The 20,108-nt window shown below is 60.8% G+C and overlaps 1 protein-coding gene across 3 annotated transcripts in view; it reads left to right on the forward strand.

Moving 5' to 3' along the window:
- Nucleotides 1-20,108, forward strand: part of TEX264 (testis expressed 264, ER-phagy receptor) — a 105,359-nt gene that overhangs the window by 21,387 nt on the left and 63,864 nt on the right. For all 3 annotated transcript variants that reach the window (XM_075939470.1, XM_075939471.1, XM_075939472.1), the window contains exon 4: nt 7,141-7,362. In XM_075939470.1, the coding sequence (XP_075795585.1) occupies nt 7,141-7,362 (222 nt within the window). The remainder of the gene's footprint in view (nt 1-7,140; nt 7,363-20,108) is intronic.

The raw sequence follows: 20,108 nt of genomic DNA on the forward strand, positions 1-20,108 counted from the left end.
TCTCCCCCGGCCAGCCTCGCTCCCGCCGACCAGCCCTGCTTCCCACTGGCCAGTCCCCCCCATCTCCCCCGGCCAGCCTCGCTCCCGCCGACCAGCCCTGCTTCCCACTGGCCAGTCCCCCCCCATCTCCCCCGGCCAGCCTCGCTCCCGCCGACCAGCCCTGCTTCCCACTGGCCAGTCCCCCCCCATCTTCCCCGGCCAGCCTCGCTCCCGCCGACCAGCCCTGCTTCCCACTGGCCAGTCCCCCCCCATCTCCCCCGGCCAGCCTCGCTCCCGCCGACCAGCCCTGCTTCCCACTGGCCAGTCCCCCCCCATCACCCCCGGCCAGCCTCGCTCCCGCCAACCAGCCCTGCTTCCCACTGGCCAGTCCCCCCCCATCACCCCCGGCCAGCCTCGCTCCCGCCGACCAGCCCTTCTTCCCACTGGCCAGTCCCCCCCATCTTCCCCAGCCAGCCCCGCTCCCCCCGACCAGCCCTGCTTCCCACTGGCCAGTTCTCCCCCCCTCCTCCTCCTCCTGATCTCCCCCGCAAGCCCTGCTCCCCGCTCCTGGCCAGCCCTGCTTCCCACCAGCCAGTCCACCCCCCATCTCTCCCAGCCAGCCCCGCTGCCCCCTCCCCCACCAGCCCTGCTTCCCGCTGGCCATTCCTCCCCCTCCACCCCTGCTCTCGGCCAGCTCTGCTCCCCTCCTGGCTGCCCTCCCCATCTGAGATCGAGTGTGTCCTGTATTTTTTTTAAGCCACCCGGTAACCCTATCCATGAGCACCCCCCCCAAGTTCTCTGCTCTGTCTCCCCAGGCGGCCAAGGAGTGGGGCCCACAGGGGCTCCGGCAGTGGCAGGGGCTGCGCAGCTCTAAGGGGGCTGTGTAGTGAGCCGGTTCGTGGCCGAGCAGCCCGGTGCTAGAACGCAGGGTGGGGGAGCAGCCGCTCGGGGGGCTGCCGGGTGTTTGTGACGGCTGCTGGCTGAGCTCTGACGGGCGGGTGTCGGGGAGCTGACGGAGGGTTGCCCCAGGTGGCTGTCTGCGGAGAGCAGCTGGCAAGGCCCTGTCTCCACATGGACAGCGAGCTGCGGGGGTGAGGCCTCGGGGCCCTTCTGTCTGATTCATTGTCTCTGCCTCCCACTTTCCCCTGCCGGGCGCGTCTCCCCCCAGCCCGTCTCTCGCTGCCGACCTCGTTTCTTGCCTGCACGTGGGAGCCATTTGTCAAACCGACGAGCTTCTAGGAACCGCGGCCCCAGGATGATTAAGTGGATTGTTCTTTGGGGGCCTCCTGGCTCATCTGTCCAGGTGCAGACAAGGGCCCTCGCGGGAATTCGCCGCACCTTGAGAACTCCAGCTTCTTAACCACAGTGCAGGCGCCTCCCGAGGAGGAGGCTGGCTGGGACGGAGAACTGCGCCTCTCCCTCGCCCCCCTTCGTGCCTCAACCCCGCTGCTCTCGGCCCAGGAAGGAGGGCGGCCAGGGTCATGGGTGGTGGCCCTCACGGTGGTCAGTGCCAACAGGCTGTGTCCTTGGAGGGTGATTGCCGAGCGTGGGCCTCTTGAGAACAGCCTGGATGCGGCGGTATTCTCGTGGTTACGGTGCTAGCCCCTCGTTAGGAGAGGGGTCTTGTTCTGGGGTTGCGCGGAGGTGGCGGGGGTACGAAACGGCCTGGAAGTGCTCCAGGGCAGAGGTTTTCAACGTTCTAGGGAAGTGCCCCTTCGGGAATCTTAGCTGCAGTCTGCGGACCCCCAGGAATCCACGGACCAGGCCTCGAAAACCACTGTAATGACAACCTTAGACCTCGTCTGTGGACTCCAGGATCATGGAGCACCGGCGGAAAGCCATTGCTCTAGTGGGCGTGACTTTGGGACCTCTCTCAGAGCAGCTCTGCTTTCTTCAAAAATTCCTTGTCTCTGCATCTCTCTCAGCAGACCATGGGCCCCACCGCCACGGCCCATGCTGTCTTCCTTCCACTGCGCCCACTGCAGGGCCTAGGAACCACGAGGCGGAGCGTGGGCAGCAGGGCGGGAGGGGTGCGCGGGGACCTGAGAGCCAGTGGCTGTCGATAGGGAGCAGTTCTGTGCTTCGCCGGCTCTTTGGTTCCTTGGTCTTCGGGGGAGCTTCAGTTCTGTTGACGTGTGCTTTGGAGTTCACGCTTCGTTGTGAGCACAGCATGGTGGGGCCGCCCTCTCTGGCCCTTCGGATTGGCCGCTCCAGCCCAAAGGCCAAGGACTAAGCACCCCCGGAACAGTTCGCCTCGCCTCCGACCTCTGGGTTGCTCTTGTGAGGTCAGAGGACCAATCCGTTCTGGTTGGTTCCTTACATGGCCCTCATCAGCGCGGTATCCAAGCGCCTTCCAGAAGTGGCGACCGTCGGTCACGCGTGGTTCCTTCTTTCTCTCTCCGCCTCCCAAAGGACGAGCTGTGTGTGTGTGTGTGTGTGTGTGTGTGTGTGTGTGTAGTTTTGTATTTACAAGTGACGTGACATACGAGGAGCAGGGGGGTGGGAAGTGTGTGCAGGAGAAGCAGCCGGGGTCTTTGTTCCTGGAGGCAGGAGTTTGTCCCACCGGGTTGCACCAAGCCCCAAGCAAAGCACCGTATTGCTTGTCGTGGACAGTCCCAGTGCTGCGGATCCTTGATGTCCAACCCAAACAGTGGCAACCTGGAGCGTTCTCCGGCCGCTGGCTGAGGAGGAGCCGACTGTGGATGTACCTAGGAGGGACATACTGGTCCTTCGCTGCCGGTGCGAAGAGGGAAGAGCTTGGAAGGGTTCCCCTTCTGAAGAACGTTCCCCGTTCCCCGTTCTCTGCTCTCAGCTAGGTAGCTCGCAGCCTTTTGGCCCCTCACTGCTATTGGATGATCAAATAACCATGGCAACCAAGAATGACTTCCTCTGTGCCGGGCCAAGAGCCCCAGCCCTTCCTGGTGGCTTCGGGCCTGCCCTTGGGACCTGCCCGTTGGTGACTTCCAGGCCCAATGACTTCCAGCAACTGGGTGTGGCTAGGAAGGAAGTGCCTGGCTCCTTAGCCCTACTCCTGGCCCCCACGGAGTCCAGGTCCAGGCCAAACCACCTCTGGGAATGGGCCAGGCTGCCTCAGAGATCATAGAGCCCTAGGGCTGGAAGAGACCTTGGGAGGCAGCGAGTCCAGCCCCCTGCCCAAAGCAAGACCAACCCAACTCAATCATCCCAGCCAGGGCCTTGTCCAGCTGGTACTTAAAACCTCTAGGGATGGAGACTCCACCCCGTCCCTAGGGAACCCAGCCCAGGGAGGTGGTGGATCTCCATGACCGTGACTTCCCAGGCCAGCCACGTTCCGCCCGCCCTGCTGCCCCCCTGGCGAGGCTCATGAGGTGGGGAGGGGGCGTTTTGCTGGGGCCTGGCCTGCGTGTGAGGTGAGACCAGGCCTGGGAGCAGCATGCAGCCCGTTGGCGAGGCTGGGCTCCCCCCGTGCACGCCACGCAGGTTAGTCAAGTGGCTGCTTCTCCCGGCTGGGAAGGAAGCGAGAGGCAGCCTGTTCGTGTGTCTATTTTTAACGACGCGCCAGGGCGGAGGTGCTATGTGATGGCTCCCCACTGGTACCCGGCTCTGCCAGCACGTTGCTGTCGTGCCATGCGGGTGCCGGCACGTGAGGGCCTGGCCTCAGACCTGCCGCTCCCTTCGTGGGCCGCAAGGCGGTGCCCGTTTCGGTAGACCCGCTCCCCCACTGGCCAACGCTCCGGCATCTCACCCAGCGCTGCTGAACCCGCCTGCCACAGGCCAGTGTGTGGGGGTTTCGGGGGGCCCGAGGAGTTTGATGGCTGTCCTCTGGGTGCCCACGGGCATGCGTGAGCCTGGAGCGGTCCCCTGGGTCCAGAGAGGGACCGAGAACCCCACTGCCTGGTTCTGGTTTGCAGACACTGCGGCAGGGTTAGCCGGGATCTCTGCTTTCTCTAGCACAGAGCGAGGGCTTTGGCAGGCAGGGTTGGATTGTAACAGGCGCCTCCCCCCCGTACGGCGTTAAGGCTTCTCCTGGTGGCCCCGATGCTCGTGGCGGACAAGGGCTCGGCTGGCTGCCTTCCCCAGCAGGAGCGTGGGGAGCTGGGCTTGCGGAGCCCTTCCAGGCAGGAAGATCCCAGAAGAGAGGCAAGGTGGCCCAATGGCTACAGCACTAGACCCGGGGGTCTCTGCTCCACAAGTCCCAGAGCACGTCGGCTGTGAAATCCCAGCGGCCGGAGGGGAAACGTGATCCAGGCGGGAAGAGGCCCAGGTGCAGAGATGAGTGGCAGGGAAGCGCCACGGGGAGAAGTAAACGGTGTGTCCGTCTGGGCCCTTGAGCACGACTCTGTGGCAAATCGTTCCTCCACGCCTGGATCTGCATGTTCAGCAGCAGCCAGCAGCGGGGAAGCCAGCAGGCTGGGCTCGTGGCAGAAGGCTGGCGTTCCGTTCACAGGTCCACCGCTGACTCGCCGCTCGCTGCCTCAGTTTCTTCATCTGTGAACGGGAGGGTTCTAATACTTAGGGGAGCCGTTATCCTAGGGTTTCTTCCTTTCGGAGGGCATGTCTTGGCATGTCTTCATGGCTGCTGCCCCCTCCCCGTCTGGAAATCGATGGCGTGGTTCTGCTCTTGGCTTAGTCCCACTGGCTCACCGTTTCTTTGAGCTCTGCAGAGTGATGTGGGGCTGTTCGGCGTGTGATCTGTGTTAGCAGCTGGAGGACAAACTCCGCCAGCTGCAGCCCGGAGGAAGTAGAGGCAGGAAGGCCGTGGGCTAGGTTCATTTCTCCATCAGACGTCTGTTGCTAGTAGAAGTGCTGCATGTGTCAGGCTGAGTGTGTCTCTGAAATGTGCCACCCTGTGAGCAGCCGTGGATCGTGCTGTGGAAGGAGGAAGTGGCTTGGGCTCGTGCGCTCTATTGCGACTGGCAAGAGAGGGAGGATCCGGGGCGTGGGCTGAGCGGTGCTACGCGAGGAACTCCTCGAGCAGCCGAGGTGGGGGGAGAGGGCGTGAGCTGAGCGTTTCGGTGCTATGGTTAATTTCTTTGGCAGTGCTGCTGAGCCCCAAGAAGAGGGGGGGTTTGGACTCTGCACAGCGTGTGCTCTGGGTCTGAGGCAAGAGCTGGTCGGGAAGGGTGCCCTGTCCTGCATGGCTTTCCCGCGTTGGCCTGCGTGGCAGGCAGGAGGCAGACACAGCAACAAACAGGAGTCCAGCCCGCTGCCTCTTCAGTGCTCCTAGATCAAGGCAAAATAGAGCCTGCGGGATGAATTTGGCCTGCCAAGCCACCAGATCCAGCTGTGGGGGCCATGTGCTTCTGTGAGCCAATGGGAGCAGCCCATCTTCTGTTTCCAGCCAATGGGAGCAGCCTGTTAGCAGGACAGGCAGTGTGCTAAGTATCCCCTGCCCCTCCCGGCTTGCGGCTTTCAGAGAAGCACATGGTCCTTGTAGCCAGCTGCTCTGAGCAGCCTGCGGGGCAGGGTAAGCAGAGTCCCTGGCTGAGGAACCTGCTGGGCTGCTGGCTGGGAGCTGCCAAGGGAAGCACCTCCCAGCTAGCGCCTGCCTCTGGCACCCCAGCCTCTCCCTCCCCACAACCATCTGCCCCCCCCCCCCCCCGCACCTCTATCCCCTCCCAGACTCTGCACCCCCTCCTGGATGCCTGCTCCAGGTGACAACCCCTTCCCAGATCCTGCACCCCCCTCGTACGGGTCACAACCCCTCTCCTGCGCCCAGCCCCCCTCCCAGACTCTGAACCCCAGTTTCCTGCCCCAGGTCTCAACCCCCCCCATCCCAGGCCAGATTTCTGCAAGCGACATCACCCGGCCACTTAAACTCATTCGCCAGCTGACTTTCCCCGGGCCAGTAACATGCCCTGGCCTTTGGGTCTGGATCTGGGACGTATGGAAAGTGCCTTTTCCCGCGTCCCCAGGCCGCTGTAATTCTCTACCCAGGGCTCAGATCAGGCCGGCTGGCGAAGGCACAGCACGTAGCGGAGATGGCAGCGCTGGGTCTGGCTGCAGCCCTGGGAACTCCCGGGCTCTTTTAATATTCAACCCGTGGATTCCTGAAAAGCCAGCATGCGCCGCGGGTCCCCGGCAGGCGGGGGAGGTGGGGACAGCCGCTACCACCACTCGCTCGTTGGCATTGGCATTGGCATGAATAGCCAGCCTCGCTCGCTGGGCCCCGCTCGGTACCGTCGCAGCTTAGTCCGTCTGGCTCTGGCCCTCTCCCGCAGAGGAGAGACTGAACCCCTCATGCCCTGCTCCTTTCTGTGGCTTTCCGGGTGCAGATCTCCAAGCACACTGCGGGCCTAAGGTTCGCAAAAGGGGGTGGGTGGGAAAATGGGGAAGCCGAGGCCCAGAGGAGCTAAGCGACTTGCAGGGGGTCATTGATTGCACTGGGAGTAGAATCCAGACCTGAATTTGGAGTCCTCTGCTTTCGACAGAAAGTAAAGCTGCGGTCCCAGTCCATATTCGGAGAGAGCAACACGGCCTGGCGTAGGGCCGGTACCTGGGCTCTCCTGAATTCTGAGTCTGCTCTGCTCCCTGGATGGCTGGGGGGTCTGTCCCTTCTCCTCTTGGCCTTGTTTTCCCCACCTGTAAAATGGGGGGGGGGGTGCTCCCTGGCACCAGGTGGCGGGCTTTCATGTGCCCGGGTTTGTGCAGTGCTGTGTCTGCAGCTGACTCATAGGTCGCCAACTTCCCAGAAGAGCTGCAAAAACAAACAAACCATTTCTTCTAATTGGCCCAGCTCCACAGGGACACATCCTCCGCGTGCCCCACCTTTACCCAACCGAGGGCTGCCCTGGGAGCTAATTTGCATCTGGTTTGCATAAAATTTACATAAACCAATTCACACTCCCCTACTCTTTGTCTGAGTGTGTGTCTGCCTTGGTGGATGAATAGATTATTGCTTGGGGGTGAGATTCCTCGGCAGCTCACCTGAGCAGTGTCGTCCTCCCCCTCTCGTATGGGCGCAGGGTCTTGGAGCATCCCAGCCCCCAGGTGTGTTATTTCTGCCCTGTGGGGTGATTCCAGTGCCTGGCGAGTGAATAGGCTGCTGGGTTTCCAGGGCAGCCCCTCCCCGACCTACCCATGTCTGGCGAGCGGCGATGGAACCTTGCTGGAGACTGTAGCCTGGCTCCTTCTCAGCTGCTTGTTAGCTCTGATGCCGCCTGTTCTTCCTCCATGTCTTAGGTGCTGCCTGAGAAATGCCGCTACCTTGCAGGCTGCATCCTGAGCGAGGGTGATGAGAAGCCCTCGGAGGACCTGGTCCGGTACTTCAGGAAGTACGGCTTCAAGATCATTTCCTTCCCGGCACCCAGCCATGTGGTCATGGCCACCTTCCCCTTCACCACCCCCTTCTCCATCCAGCTGGCGGTGAACCGGGTCCACCCGGCCCTCGACACCTACATCAAGGTGAGTGGTCATGCCGTGCCGAATGCGTCAGTTTCATGGCACCCCAGCCAACGCCCTCGCCTGCCATTGGCTGTTGTGGCTGCCATGCGTTATCGCCTGGCCGCTTCCTCCTATTTGGTCACGTGGCCTCTGAGCCTGGTCTGCCATTGGCTGTTATGGATGCAGCAGGTAATTTACCCATAATGACGTCCTCCCATGCGGCCACGTGGCCTGACGTCCTTTCTTCTCTCCGGTCAGACACATTGATTAGTGGGTTTCCTGCTAAAAGCAGGCGTCTGTAGGTAAGTGGTGGTGCCAGACCTGTGTGTGCACCTCTCTATTTCAATTCTCTCTCTTCAGGTAGTTTGGGCTTTGAGGAGTGTGGCTCAGAGCGTCCTAGAATTATTGCTCCAGCCTGGGGGTGCCCCGGCTCTAGCCGGGCTCTATACGCCAATAATGCCCAGAATGAGGCTGGTGGAATTATTTGCATTTTAGCTCCTCCTTTCTCTGGAAGGTGGGTGTCACTATGGAGGGCAGCTCCATTAGTGACTGTACGCCAGGATGGGGGAGATGCAACTCTATGTTCCAGGTGTCCTGAGCCTCTGACTGTTAGAAGCTGAGCAGGGGTGATGCGGTGGACCACTCAGCAATTGCCTGTTCTGTTCATTCCCTGCTGTCGGCAGACAGGGTACCGGGTTAGCTGGACCGTTGGTCTGACCCAATCTGGCTGGTCCTCTGCTCTTATTCAGCTCTCCTGGGTTAGACTGGTGATACGGGATGTGCGTGTAACCCTTTAACCCAGGTCGTCTGCTCCATTCCATTTGCTTTCATGTGTTCTTGCCAAGCTGCATTGCCCAGCCATGCCACCGAAAGCCCTCAGCTGCCGCCGCCGCCGCCGCATCCGCCCCAGCCCAAGACCTCCTCCTGTACAGTCTCCTGTAGCTGTCAGCTGGAGACCCTTCCCCTCTCTGCATATGCCCGGGCTGTTCCTGGCAGATTCCATCGCAGGCTGCTCTGGGTTGCAGCCCCCCCCGTCCAGGGAGCAGAGGTTCCTGTCACCCGTCTGGGACGGGGGAGCGGCGCCGAGTGGATCTTGGCCCTGGGAGAGGGATCTTGCACCTGGCAAAGAAAACGTGTCCGGAAGTGGAGCTTTGCGGGCTAGGCTGAGACCCGAGCGCAGGCCCCTGGGGCTCTGACCCTGCAGGGAGAGAACGTTCAGGCGTTTTCGTCTCAAAATGTTGCGGCGAGGGGGTCGCCTCTGGCTAGGACTGGCTGGGACGAGAGTGATTCCGTGCAAGAGTGCACGCCCGGAGCTCTGGGGCTGCGACGCGGGCCTGATTTGCAGCACCCCTCCGCTTCCGTTCCTGCTGCCATCCCCCATGTGTGCCAGGGCTTCGACTTGCAGCCCCTCCGGCAAGTCCAGTCCTCTCCTGCCCCGATCTGCTAATGTCTCTCAACTGTGACCTGCAGCCCTCCTGATTTCAGGCCTGGGTCTTGGGACACACAGGGGAATGGTAAGACCCTGGAGGTAGATGCAGGGCTATTCTGCTGACTCCCGCTGGCTGCTAGACCTGTTGGGCCTTCAGAAGTCCTGTCAAAGCTGGGAGGGAGTACAACTCACCATGCCAGTGCCTCCTGGAGGCTGTCATGGGGATTAGCTCATCTCACCAGGGCGCCCTCTTCTGGGGGTATCTTGCTGTCATCCCTTCGGCTCTGGAACCCATTTCACTCCCAAGACCATGGCATCCTCTCCAGTGACCCAGCCCTCCGGCCATTCCCCCATCCTGGTGACTCCGCAATGTCTGTCCAGCCATGTCCCTCAGTGGCGACTGCAGTCCAGAGTTTCACCACTTCACCAGTGGCAATAGGTGCGGGGCGGGGGCCCTGCCTACTGCTCCGGGTCCTGGCCCAGAGACCCTGTATGTGGCCACCACTTGCAGCATCCCCTCCAGCTCCTTTGTAGAGCTCCGTGAACCACTTCCCCATAGTCTCAGCCCCTTCTTTGTCCTTGCCTCAGGAGGCTGAAGCTGAGAGCTTTCGGTGGGATGGCTGTCCTTTAGTTCCACAATCTCAGCCCACAGCGCTGCTCTGGCCAGAGTATTGGCTGCCTTCGGCCTGTAGGACACCCAGTGCTCCCTCCTCAAGCTCCAGGGAGTGACTGAAGCTGCTTTGCTCTGCAGTGCTTCTTATGTGGGCCAGGAGGGCCCCGATCAGCTGCTCCTCATAGACCTTTCCTGATTGGCTGTCTCCTGTGCAGCCTCCCTAGGACTCAAGCCCATCTTGGGGCAGGCACCCCACACAAAGGTGTATAAAAGGGGGGAGTGTTTGGAGAGAGATGTGGGGTCTGCAGTGGTAGCGGCCCCACCCAGAAGCCCCCAGGACTCCCCAAGCTGGGGGAGAAACTTAGGCTGAGTGTTGTTTTGTTGCATAACACAACAATGGAGGCACGCCCCAGGAGGCCTCATTCCCAGTGCGTGCCTATCGAATCAGCGCAGCGTGGGGACTCGGCTGGCATACGGGCCCCCTCTGGAGCAGCAGTGGTCCGTCGTGGCTCGTTACATTGGTGGCTTCGTGATGTGGACAGATGGAGATGCCCAGGAAAGCCCCAGTCTCCGGCCCCAGGGTTTGGAGCTGGCTCTGAAGGGAGGCGCACGTGTGGTGCCCGCCCATCCAACGCCAACATTTCCATCCGTTCATATGGAAGCAGCTATTTATAACCTCCCGTGCCTGGCGCGGATCCCAGCCCAGTGGGACCAGAAATATCTTCCTCCTCCGCCGTGCTGCTGGAGTCCTCCATTGGGCCCGGGGGGCCAGCCTCTTCTGTGCTTGGGCAGGTCCCGAGGGAAGCCAGCGGCGGGCGGGGGCACAGTGCAGGCCCAGAAGGATGGGTTCTGGGTTATGGCAGAGGATCTGGAGATCCGGGCCATTCCCAGGTCTGTGCCCTCTTCCTCCCCTTGCAGCTTGGCCCTCCTGGGCTGTGCAGAGCCGGGGAGGAGGTGGGTCGCTTGGTGCCGGGGGTAGCAGAATGTGGTTCGTGCCATGAGGCGGTTCCCCTGGGTGAGTCTGCCAGCCCGAGGGCAGGTTGTCGGGATGACAGAGGGCGGGGGGGCTGGGAGAGCATCAGGTTTGTGACCACAGTGCTCGGTGGTGCAGAGCTGACGCTGCCTTGCTCCAGGAAAGGTCCTGGAGAGCGCATCTGTCACCCGAGAGATGAAATCATTAGAGCTAAAAAGAGCCGCAGATTGTGCTGGGAACACCTGGCAGCTTTTTAATGAGAGCTGCCTTTCTGTTAAAAGAAGCCCCGACATCTAGGGATCTCGGGTGTTCAAAGCCAATGGAGAACAGGCGCTCGTCCGCCGCTAGACGGTCGCCTTTGAATCGGCAAGGCAGGGCTGGCTGCGCTCGAGCCAATGTGCCCCCGACTCACGTGGGCGCCTGGCTCCGCCGGAGCCCGGCCCCGGCAGGATCTGAAGTGGGGAGCACCAGTTAAGGTGGGCAGTGGGTCTCGGTCCTGGTCTGAGCCTGTCGGCGGTGGGAGTCGGTCAGTGCCTCTAAGGAGAACTGGGGAGGCCGGGCACGGCGGGGGTTGTCCTGGCAACAGGCCATGAGCCATTGGGCAGGAGCAAACCTGCTGCTTTCGGAGAATTTAAGACCAGCCTGAGCCTGTTCCACCCTGTTTGGCACTTTCGCTGCGCCCTGTCCAGGAGGGCGATCCACTGGGAGCAGGTCCCACCCTTAGCCTGGAGGTGCTGATGGGGTGGGGGGGCACATTGGCTCTTTGGCTCTTCCAGGGCTTAGATCCAGATGAGGTCTAAGCAAACCCAGGCCAGCTTCATACCTAGTTGTGCCAACGCCCATGACTGCCAGCCTGCAGCGCTGCCCACCCTGCTAGTCCAGTTCTGGCTGTGCCGGTGCCCCTCCCTCCCCGCCCCTGTCCCCCGCCGTGCCGGTGCCCCTCCCTCCCCGCCCCTGTCCCCCGCCGTGCCGGTGCCCCTCCCTCCCCGCCCCTGTCCCCCGCCGTGCCCCTCCCTCCCCGCCTCTGTCCCCCGCCGTGCCGGTGCCCTTCCCTCCCCGCCCCTGTCCCCCACTGTGCCTCTCCCTCCCCGCCCCTGTCCCCCGCCGTGCCAGTGTCCCTCCTTCTCCGACCATGTCCCCCGCCGTGCCGGTGCCCTTCCCTCCCTGCTCCTGTCCCCCGCCGTGCCGGTGCCCTTCCCTCCCCACCCCTGTCCCCCGCCATGCCGGTGCCCTTCCCTCCCCGCCCCTGTCCCCCGCCGTGCCGGTGTCCCTCCTTCTCCGACCGTGTCCCCTACTGTTCCCTCCCTCCCCGCCCTGTCCCCTGCCATGCCGGTGCCCCTCCCACCCCGCCCGTGTCCCCCGCCGTGCCGGTGCCCTTCCCTCCCCGCCCCTGTCCCCCGCCGTGCCGGTGTCCCTCCTTCTCCGACCGTGTCCCCTACTGTTCCCTCCCTCCCCGCCCTGTCCCCCGCCATGCCGGTGCCCCTCCCACGCTGCCCGTGTCCCCCGCCGTGCCGGTGCCCCTCCTTCCCCGACCGTGTCCCCTGCTGTTCCCTCCCTCCCCGCCCTGTCCCCTGCCATGCCGGTGCCCCTCCCACCCCGCCCGTGTCCCCGTTGCTCCACAGCTCTGCCAGTGCCCCCTGCTTTGCAGCCCCTTTGCTCTTTCAGCCCTGATTCCTCCCCAGCCCTGTCAGTGCCCCTAGGGCCTGCCCTGCAGCCTGGGGGGCGCGGGGGGAGTGTTGAGCAGACTCTGCTGCCCGTGGAAAGCAGCCGGTGGTTTGCAGCGAGCAGGGACCGGACGCCGGCCAGGCACCACTCCGCTCCTTTTCCTCCTGAGCCTGCCCCCGCCCCCATGGGCGAGCCCCTCGCTCTGCGCCCTGGCCCAGGCTCCAGGAGGTGTCTCTGGGCCTCGGAGGTCAGGGGGAAACTGGAGTCCCCCAGCCCTGAACACCGAGGGGAGTTAACCCGGCCCCCCAGTGCTCCCTGCTCCCCGACACCTGTGAGTCGGGGGGGGGGGATCAAGCCAGAAACTCTCCAGCAAACAGGTGACCTGGGCGCCCTTTCTGAGGGGAATTGGCGTTGCCATGGAGACAGCATCTCCAAAGAGCTCCCCCCCCCCCGTCCCTTGAAGCACCCGCGGCGCGGGCGAGAGCGTTCGGCGGCGGCGGGTTTGGAGAGCGGTGCCTAATGAGCGGCGCGGGGCAGGCGAGCTGAGCGCGGGAGCCCCCGGGAGCCGCGCCGTGGGATGAGCCGGGAGAAGAGGCATCAAAGGGCTGGGAGGCAGCCGCTGCTGGCTGTGGAGAGGGAAGGCGGCAGGGCCGACCCAGCGGAGTCCTTGCCGGGAGGGGCCTTCACAGCCCGGCCTGTGAGGAGGGTGGGCAAGAGCCATGGGGAGTGGGACGAGGGGGGCGGGGGGAAGGAGACGGGAGAAACGCGGCCGTAGTGAGCGTGACACTTGCTGGCAGGCCCCTTCTCTGCGTCTGGGCCTGCCATGGGGCAGCTCCCCGCCCCCTAGGCCGCACAGCCCAACCTTGACCCAGCGAGCAGTGGTCCCCAGATGCTTGAGGGTCCTGCCACCCCTGTCTCTGCCTCCCAGAGCCAGGGCTAGGCTCGTGGCCGCTGCCTGTTACGGGGGCTGCAGCTGGGCTAAGTTTGGGTCGGGGCTGGAGCCGCAGCAGGGGAGGGAGCGGAGCCCCAGCCGGGCTGCGTCTCTGCTCCCAACACGGCTGGAAATGAAGCTGCAGCCAGCACCGAGTCTGGGGCAAGGGTAGGGGTGGGGCAGGGAGTGGAGTCGTGCTGGGGACAGGACGGGTGGGGCTGCAGGGGGGACCGGAGCGGAGCTTGCGGGGGGAGGCTGGCCTGGGCTCTGTTACATGCTTTCAGTGGGCTGCACCCCGCAGTTCGTGTCCAGCCCCTTGCCGTGTTCATGGGGTGGCTGCTCCCAAAGATGCGGCACAGCCCGGCCTCCCTGTCCCCCCTCCTGAGACGCGCCTCGAGGGGAGCCCGGTGTACGTTCCCTCATCGGAGCAGTGGGGGATCTAGTAGCAGCCAGTCCAAGGGCTGGAGGCAGGCGCGTCCATCTCAGAGACCACCTGCATGTGAGCCACGTATGCCTGAGAACAGCTGCACCCACTTGCTAAGTGTTTTTCCAGCTGCATCTCCGTTACTTAGTGCTGTCTGTGCCATGAACAGCTTATGGAATTGGATGGGTTACACCTCCCAGCACCTCTCCCTCTTGCAAGGCAGGTGGTTCCCACCGAGGGCCAGGGAAGTGAAGTGCCATGCCCATGGCCGCGCAGTGCTGCAGTGGCAGAGCCGGGACTAGCCGACTCCCAGCCCGCCCCCCGAACTCCTAGCAGCGCTAACAGAGGTTTTCTCTCTGACTTTGCAGCGCTTGTCCTGGGCCCGTCCCTGGCGCCGAGCGCGGGGCAGGGCCTGGCCGAGCCAGGGTTAACGCAGCGCGAGGAGCACAGCTGCCGCGAGACGTCGAGGTGGCCGGGGGACGTGCACGCTGGAGAGTGGCACAGACCGATCCCGGCGGCTCCGGCGTGCTCGCGCTGGCTGGCCGTCCCCGCAGCAGCAGGTCGCGGAATGCAAATGACCGCTCCTCTGACGCGCGCTCCCAGGGCGAGCCGGTCTAACGGCTCTGCAAGCGGGTTATTAAACTCTCACCTCCTGCCACTGCAGGGCGCAGGGTTCCTGGCGGGGGTTTAATGAGCCCTCCGTGGCCGGCTGCATCGGCCTGGGCCCACAAGTCTCCCACGTCCCAACTTTCCATTGGAAGCTCTGCCCCGTGGGCAGTCGGTGAGGCATTTAATTGCATCCACGCAGGGCCGGCCGTCTGGGCTGGACAGCTCTCAGCTGGGTATGTCCTAGTTCCCGGCCGCTTCTGTGTGGACAGGTGTCCCCGTTACAGGTGGCTCAACCTGGCCCCGTTTGTTACAAGTCTCAACAGAGGATGGAGGCCGGGTGGGGTCATAAAACCTGTGCTCTGGGGTCTCGGCGGACTCCGGAATGAGTCATTGTCGGAAGAGACCACCAGCTCATCAGGCCAGCAGCCCGGCACTACGCGCACAGCTAGACCCAAGTACCGCAGCCCTCCGAGACCAAACTGGGGTGTCCCCAGGCAGAGCCCCAGTGGCCTCCGGGTACCCGGCCCCTCCAGTAGCAGGGAATCGATTAAGCAAGGCACGCTGGCGAACTGGGGTGGGAGAGGCTCTTCTCGTGGGGTCAGCGGTGTTGGTCTCCCAGGGCGGTTGCGCTTGTACTGTGCCGACGTGGGGATTGTATGCGCTCTGTGCGCTTTATGTTGCATGTGATTTCTGCTATCCTGTATCAGCCCTGTGTGCGTGCCTCAGTTTCCACAGGCTCTGCACCAGTAACAAAATGGGGATGGGAATTTTGGGGCGACAGCCTTCTCCACGTACATGATGGCCGATGCTTTCTGTAACCTGAGCCTGGGAGGGGGTAGGACCAGGTGACATCTTTTACCCCGGGAAGCAGGACCAAGGCCAGAGATGGGACAGCCTGACTGGGGAGTTCGTCTCACTGGCTTGGGATGCAGGGAACGGGGTTGGGGCCCTTGGCTCTGGGCCCCCTCTCCTCAAGATGGACTGGACTGACTGCTTCTGCTTCCTGTGCTGAAAAGGCTGCTTCTTGCTGTATCCTTGTCAACTTATAAACCTGTTCTACCTGCTGCCTGAGAGTCATGTCTGGCTGCGGATGGGGTGCGGGTCCCCGTCACTCCCCCTGCCTTGGTGACACTGTAGCCCTGGTCTGGGGCGCAGAACATGTCCTGAGCCGCTCTGTCCCACTGGGAGGAGGCTTTTGGGATCCTCAAAAGCACCCGTGTCCCATTTTCGTAAGTGACTTGGAACGCTTAGTCCCATGGACTGAAAGGTCTGGGGGCTGTCGACCTAAGTTCTGCAGCTCCAGCCATGTGAATCGCGGTAAGTTGGTACGCGGTACGTCGCCGGTTGACGTTCTCCCGTTGGCTCCGCCTACTCTTCTCGTGGATCCAGCCGGAAGTGAAGACGTTCCCTGAGGCATCTAAGGGGGAATCTTGAAACTGGCATTTGAGCTCTTAAATTGTTCCAGCCTTTTTGGAAAAAGTGACCCTGGAATTCCAGCACTGTCCACTGCAGATCACCCCCCTCCATTGTAACACGTTCACGGCTCAGGTAAGCAGGGGAGAATCCAGTGGTAAATCCATGCTAGAATACCAGGCATTCTTCAGTAGCAAGGTAGATTGATTAAAATCAAGGCAGTTTAAATCATCAGTCCAAAAGCCTTGATTTAAATCCGTGATTTGACTCAACTTACCCCTTTGTGCTTCGGTTATTTTATAAAGAAAGGTGCATTCTCAATGGTTTATATAAGCATTGAACCATGTTGATTTACAACTGAATAGAAGCTTTGCGCTGCATTTGGTACCTCGTTTTTACCTAGAAGGCTACACTATAACTATATACAGGTATTTCAGCAATTTTATGGCTTGCTATTATCCGATTCTTATGACCTGTATATTTGAGCGTGTTAAAATGGTGACTGATAGCTTGCTTCTTTTTTCTAGAGTATTTACATTTTGCTCATGATTTGAGCCAAGCTATGTTAGGAGAGTAACAAAATGGAATTTAATGTAAACCCACACAACAGCATATCAAATGTATTTTTATTAAATCAAAGACACCTTTAATATGGAACGTAAGCTCTTGCACCGTACTTAAGCTTGACTTCAAAAGCTAGATGTCTCCCCCCTCCCGATTCTTTCTTTATATAGAAAAGCAGCCTTTAACACTGCATTTTCCATAGAAGCTCATGGATTCGGCTTGTTTTCAATATAACATGCTGTTTTAAGAGAGTCTGATAGCTCCGTCCTGAACATATTTTTGTGCTCAGTTCAGATTGCATTTTCAACAGCTGTATTTAAAAAAAAAAGAAAAATCTTGAATTTAAATCGCAACCTCAAAATCATCTCGTTTAAACACAAAACATCTTTGATTTGTGCCCTTCCTGCTTAGTAGCGAGGTGTAACAAAGCCACCTTGGTCTGAGCCCAGGGCTTGCTACTGGTTCTTCTGAGACTCTTTGGAACAGTGATTGCTTGGGGGTCACCTGGGGTGTTGTAGGGTTCCCAACGATTTGTGGATCATGCTGGTTGGTGGTGATGACCGTGATGTGGCACAACACGAGAAGGGCGGAGAGAAATTCTCTTTCTCCTAGGACTCTGATTCAGGAATTCGGCGGCATGGGGTCAAAGGTAGCCCTGGCATAAGCTCCTGATGAGTTCATCAGGGATAGCGCTGGCTCTGGAATGTGCAGTACCGAACTGGTTATCGGGGAACTGCCGGAGTTCTGGGAGGCACCGGATTGAGCTACCCCTGTGGGGTTTGTCAGCTCGAGCAGGGAGTCTGGTGCGAGCAGGGAGCGTTAGCCGGCTGCGTGTTGAATTGGGTGTGGCCGGGAAGCCTACAGGCCACCCCAAAGTGGCCGATCATGAAACCAGCCTGACCTAGACCCCTAGTTACAGAATCAGCCTGGTCCAGATGCCAGAGCAGCTGGCTCTAGTTTTGTTGACACTCGCATCTCGGGTGGGCGGTAGGGTCTCTCCTGGTGGGTGGCGGGTGTGATAGGCTGGGGGAGACAGTGCTGCCCCTAGCGCCGGCACCGACCCACTGCCGGGGGGTGGGAGCATGCCCCCCTTCCCCAAGAACCCCCCTACCACCTCCACTCCATTCCCCACCCCAAAGGTCCCCGCTGCTCACCGTGTCCCTCCTCCTGGGGGCGGGGGAGCGAGCAGAGACGTGGAGAGGGTAGAGGGAGCTGGTGCTCCGGGAGGCTGCCAGCTGGGCCCAGGGTTGGGCCAGGCAGACTGTGGTGGCATTGGGCTGGCACAGCGCTCGGGGGGGCTGCTGGCTCGCAGCGGCATTAGGTTTGGCCTGGTGCTCAGAGGCCGGTGAAGCTCTTAGTTCTTCAACACATGGGTAAACTGAGGCACAGAGCAGTTGTCGTCATGTTTCCCAGGCGTATTGTGACTGTCCCTACGGTGCTTCCGATAGAAAGTGCTATAAAAGTGCAACATGTGAAGTTCCTTGCTATCCAGGTGGTCCTTGTTCTGGGCCCAAATGTATTTCTCTGCAGTTCTTCCAAAGCCCACTCTATTACCAGCCTGCCGGCTGCGGAGGAAGAGCTGGAGAACGTGCCCCCCCCCCCATCACCCCACCGCTAGTCGAGAGAATCTTCACGCATCAATACGAGCAGGGGAGAAAGCCCTGGAGAGCAGGAGAGGATTTGACTTGTCTGACGAGGCATCGATAGCAGGGACGAGACCAGTGCTGACAGCCTCGCAAGCTGTCAGAGCTGGGGTTTGGGAATTAGCATAAAGACAGGGACCCCAGGGACCAGGCTCTCAGAAGGCTGTGCGTGCTTTGGCACGTGCCAGTGCCACGATGGCACGTGCCAGTGCCACGATGGCACATGCTGTCCTGGCAGTGCACGTGCAAATCACCAGTTGCACAACTAGTTAGCTCTTTTGCACATGCACAACTGGAAAATCTCCCACCGTCCAGGGAAAACGTCCGGCATGGAAACGGTCTTACGTTCCTGTGAATAATAACAGCAGCTGTATTTTTCTCTTCATAGGAGATCAGAGCACTTTCTAAAGAGAGGGCCATAGAATTACCCTCATTTGCTAGCTAGGGAAACTGAGGCACGGGTATAGTGACTTTCCCTGGGTCTCCATTGTAAGCAGCAAAGGCAGCAATAGAATCCAAGTCCAGTTCAGGGCCTGCCTCTCGGCTTGAGTCATTTTGGCCTCGGTAAGTATTTCAGCCGGCTGTCTCATTTGCACCGTCTATTTTAGTGCTGACGTTGCCAGTCTCACACCATTAATTGAAATAGATCAGATGTTTTCCCCCTTCCCCCAGATGCAGGGTTTTTGGCACCTTCACAATTTGTCATTTGTTTCCTACAAATAGGCGGCTCGTTGGGGGTGGCGGAGCAGCCGTTTCACTAGTTTGGTCTCAAATCTGTTCATTCTTGCTCCCCTAATGAAAGAACCGAACCGTGCCGGGGTTTGGAAGCGCACCCGGTGGAGGGACAGGGAGCTGCGATACCACTATCGGGGAGGAGGCTGGCTCACCCTGTCGGGAGGGCCCGGGGAAGCAGATTGCTGGGGGTACGTGTCTCCAAGCCCACATACACAGGTTACCGACGGGGAAGATGACCCGGTATTTGTGGTGACTTGTATTCGACAGAGCGGGGCTGCGGAGGGGCGCGCCGAAGAAATTGTGCCCCTCTGACTGCCAGGCTTCAAACATGGCCCTTGGTTTTCATAAAAACTAAAGTTCAGGAAGTCAAACCCGCTTCACCCAGCCGCTACCCCACAGGTCAAAGCTGGAGTGTAGTCGGAGATTTTTCTTGAGAAGTCTGAATAAAGAGCACCTTGCATTTTCGAGCACACTCTGTTGGAAGCACTGTATGACCAGTCACAATACGCCCGGCAAGCAAGATAGCTGCTCCGTGCCTCAGTTTACCCACGTGTTGAAGAACTAAATGCTTCATCTAAGGTCACATGCTGATCTGCCGCAGAATGGGGGCCAGAACCTAGCAGTTCTGTGCCTTACTGCTACGACGCGCTCCTTCCAGGAGTCTTGGCTCCCTCCAACTGCTGGGACATGCTGGTTCCCTGCGGTCAGGGAAGTCCTCTCTCCTACCCCCCGCAAGGCTCAGATGATTGTTACTGACCGGTGTAAAGGTGGCACGTTCTGATGCCGTGAAGACGACCTGGAAGAGCGTGGAAACAGCAGGGGACATTGGGGTCACGGCTGTTCCTTCTCATCCACGTACGTTTTCCCAGGCTCCTCTGCGTCCCCGGTGAGTCCAGCCCACACTGCGTGGCAAGAGGCTGTTTCTCTTCTCTGTGGTCGTGTTGTGACTCTGCGGATGGCATGAGTTCATGTGGAGGAGAGTCAGGCTGGACTGTGACTGTGGCTGCTGGCAGCCGGAGCCTTGGGCCCAGCGTACAGCAGCAGTGGCGGGTGTCAGCTGGGATGCTGTTGCTCCCAGCTGTGAGATCGGCGCGTACGGAGTCTGGCGGGGGGTGTTCTTCAGGGAGGGGCTTTCACCCGGGAATCGCGCCCCACGTCGGTCGGCCGGTGTGCTGAACTTGGCCGTGGCATGGGGCCCGTCTGGTTTTGCCTGCCCATTCCCATCATCACGCCCTTCAGAATGGCGACACCCCAGCTGTGAATCTGGGAGGGTTCGCTCAAGCCTTGGGTTTCGGGGTGTCCGCGCAGGTAGCACGCAGGGCCCCTTCTCTCGCTCTGCCAGGGAAGCGGAGACGCATGCGGGCTGGGAAGCATTTCCTCACTGCTGGCCCAGATGTTCCTGTTTTTCAGTCGCTTCCACAGACAGCTGGTCTGCAGGTTTTTGGCCAGCCAGGCTTCTGGTTGGTTGGCGGATGGCTGGCAGGTCCCGGCTGGGTGTCAGTGTGTAGCAGGCCACGCACTCCGGCTCCTGGGCGTTCTTTTTTAAGACTAAAACACCCAAGAGTTTTGCAGCCCGTGGTCTGAGCAATATGCCACGGCCCGTCAGCTCGCGAGATCGGGCCTTGCAAGGAGAGATGACCCACCCATCTCCCTACTTTCAGCAGGGCCCTTACCCTGCCTTCCTGATGCGGGAGCCAGCTCCGTCCCTCAGGCAGCTGGTGGTTGCTCCCTGTAGTCCCTGGGGTGGGCAGAGGGCTTGCCTCAGATC

The sequence above is a fragment of the Pelodiscus sinensis genome, chromosome 11 (genome assembly GCF_049634645.1).
Source record: "Pelodiscus sinensis isolate JC-2024 chromosome 11, ASM4963464v1, whole genome shotgun sequence".
NCBI lineage: Eukaryota > Metazoa > Chordata > Testudines > Trionychidae > Pelodiscus > Pelodiscus sinensis.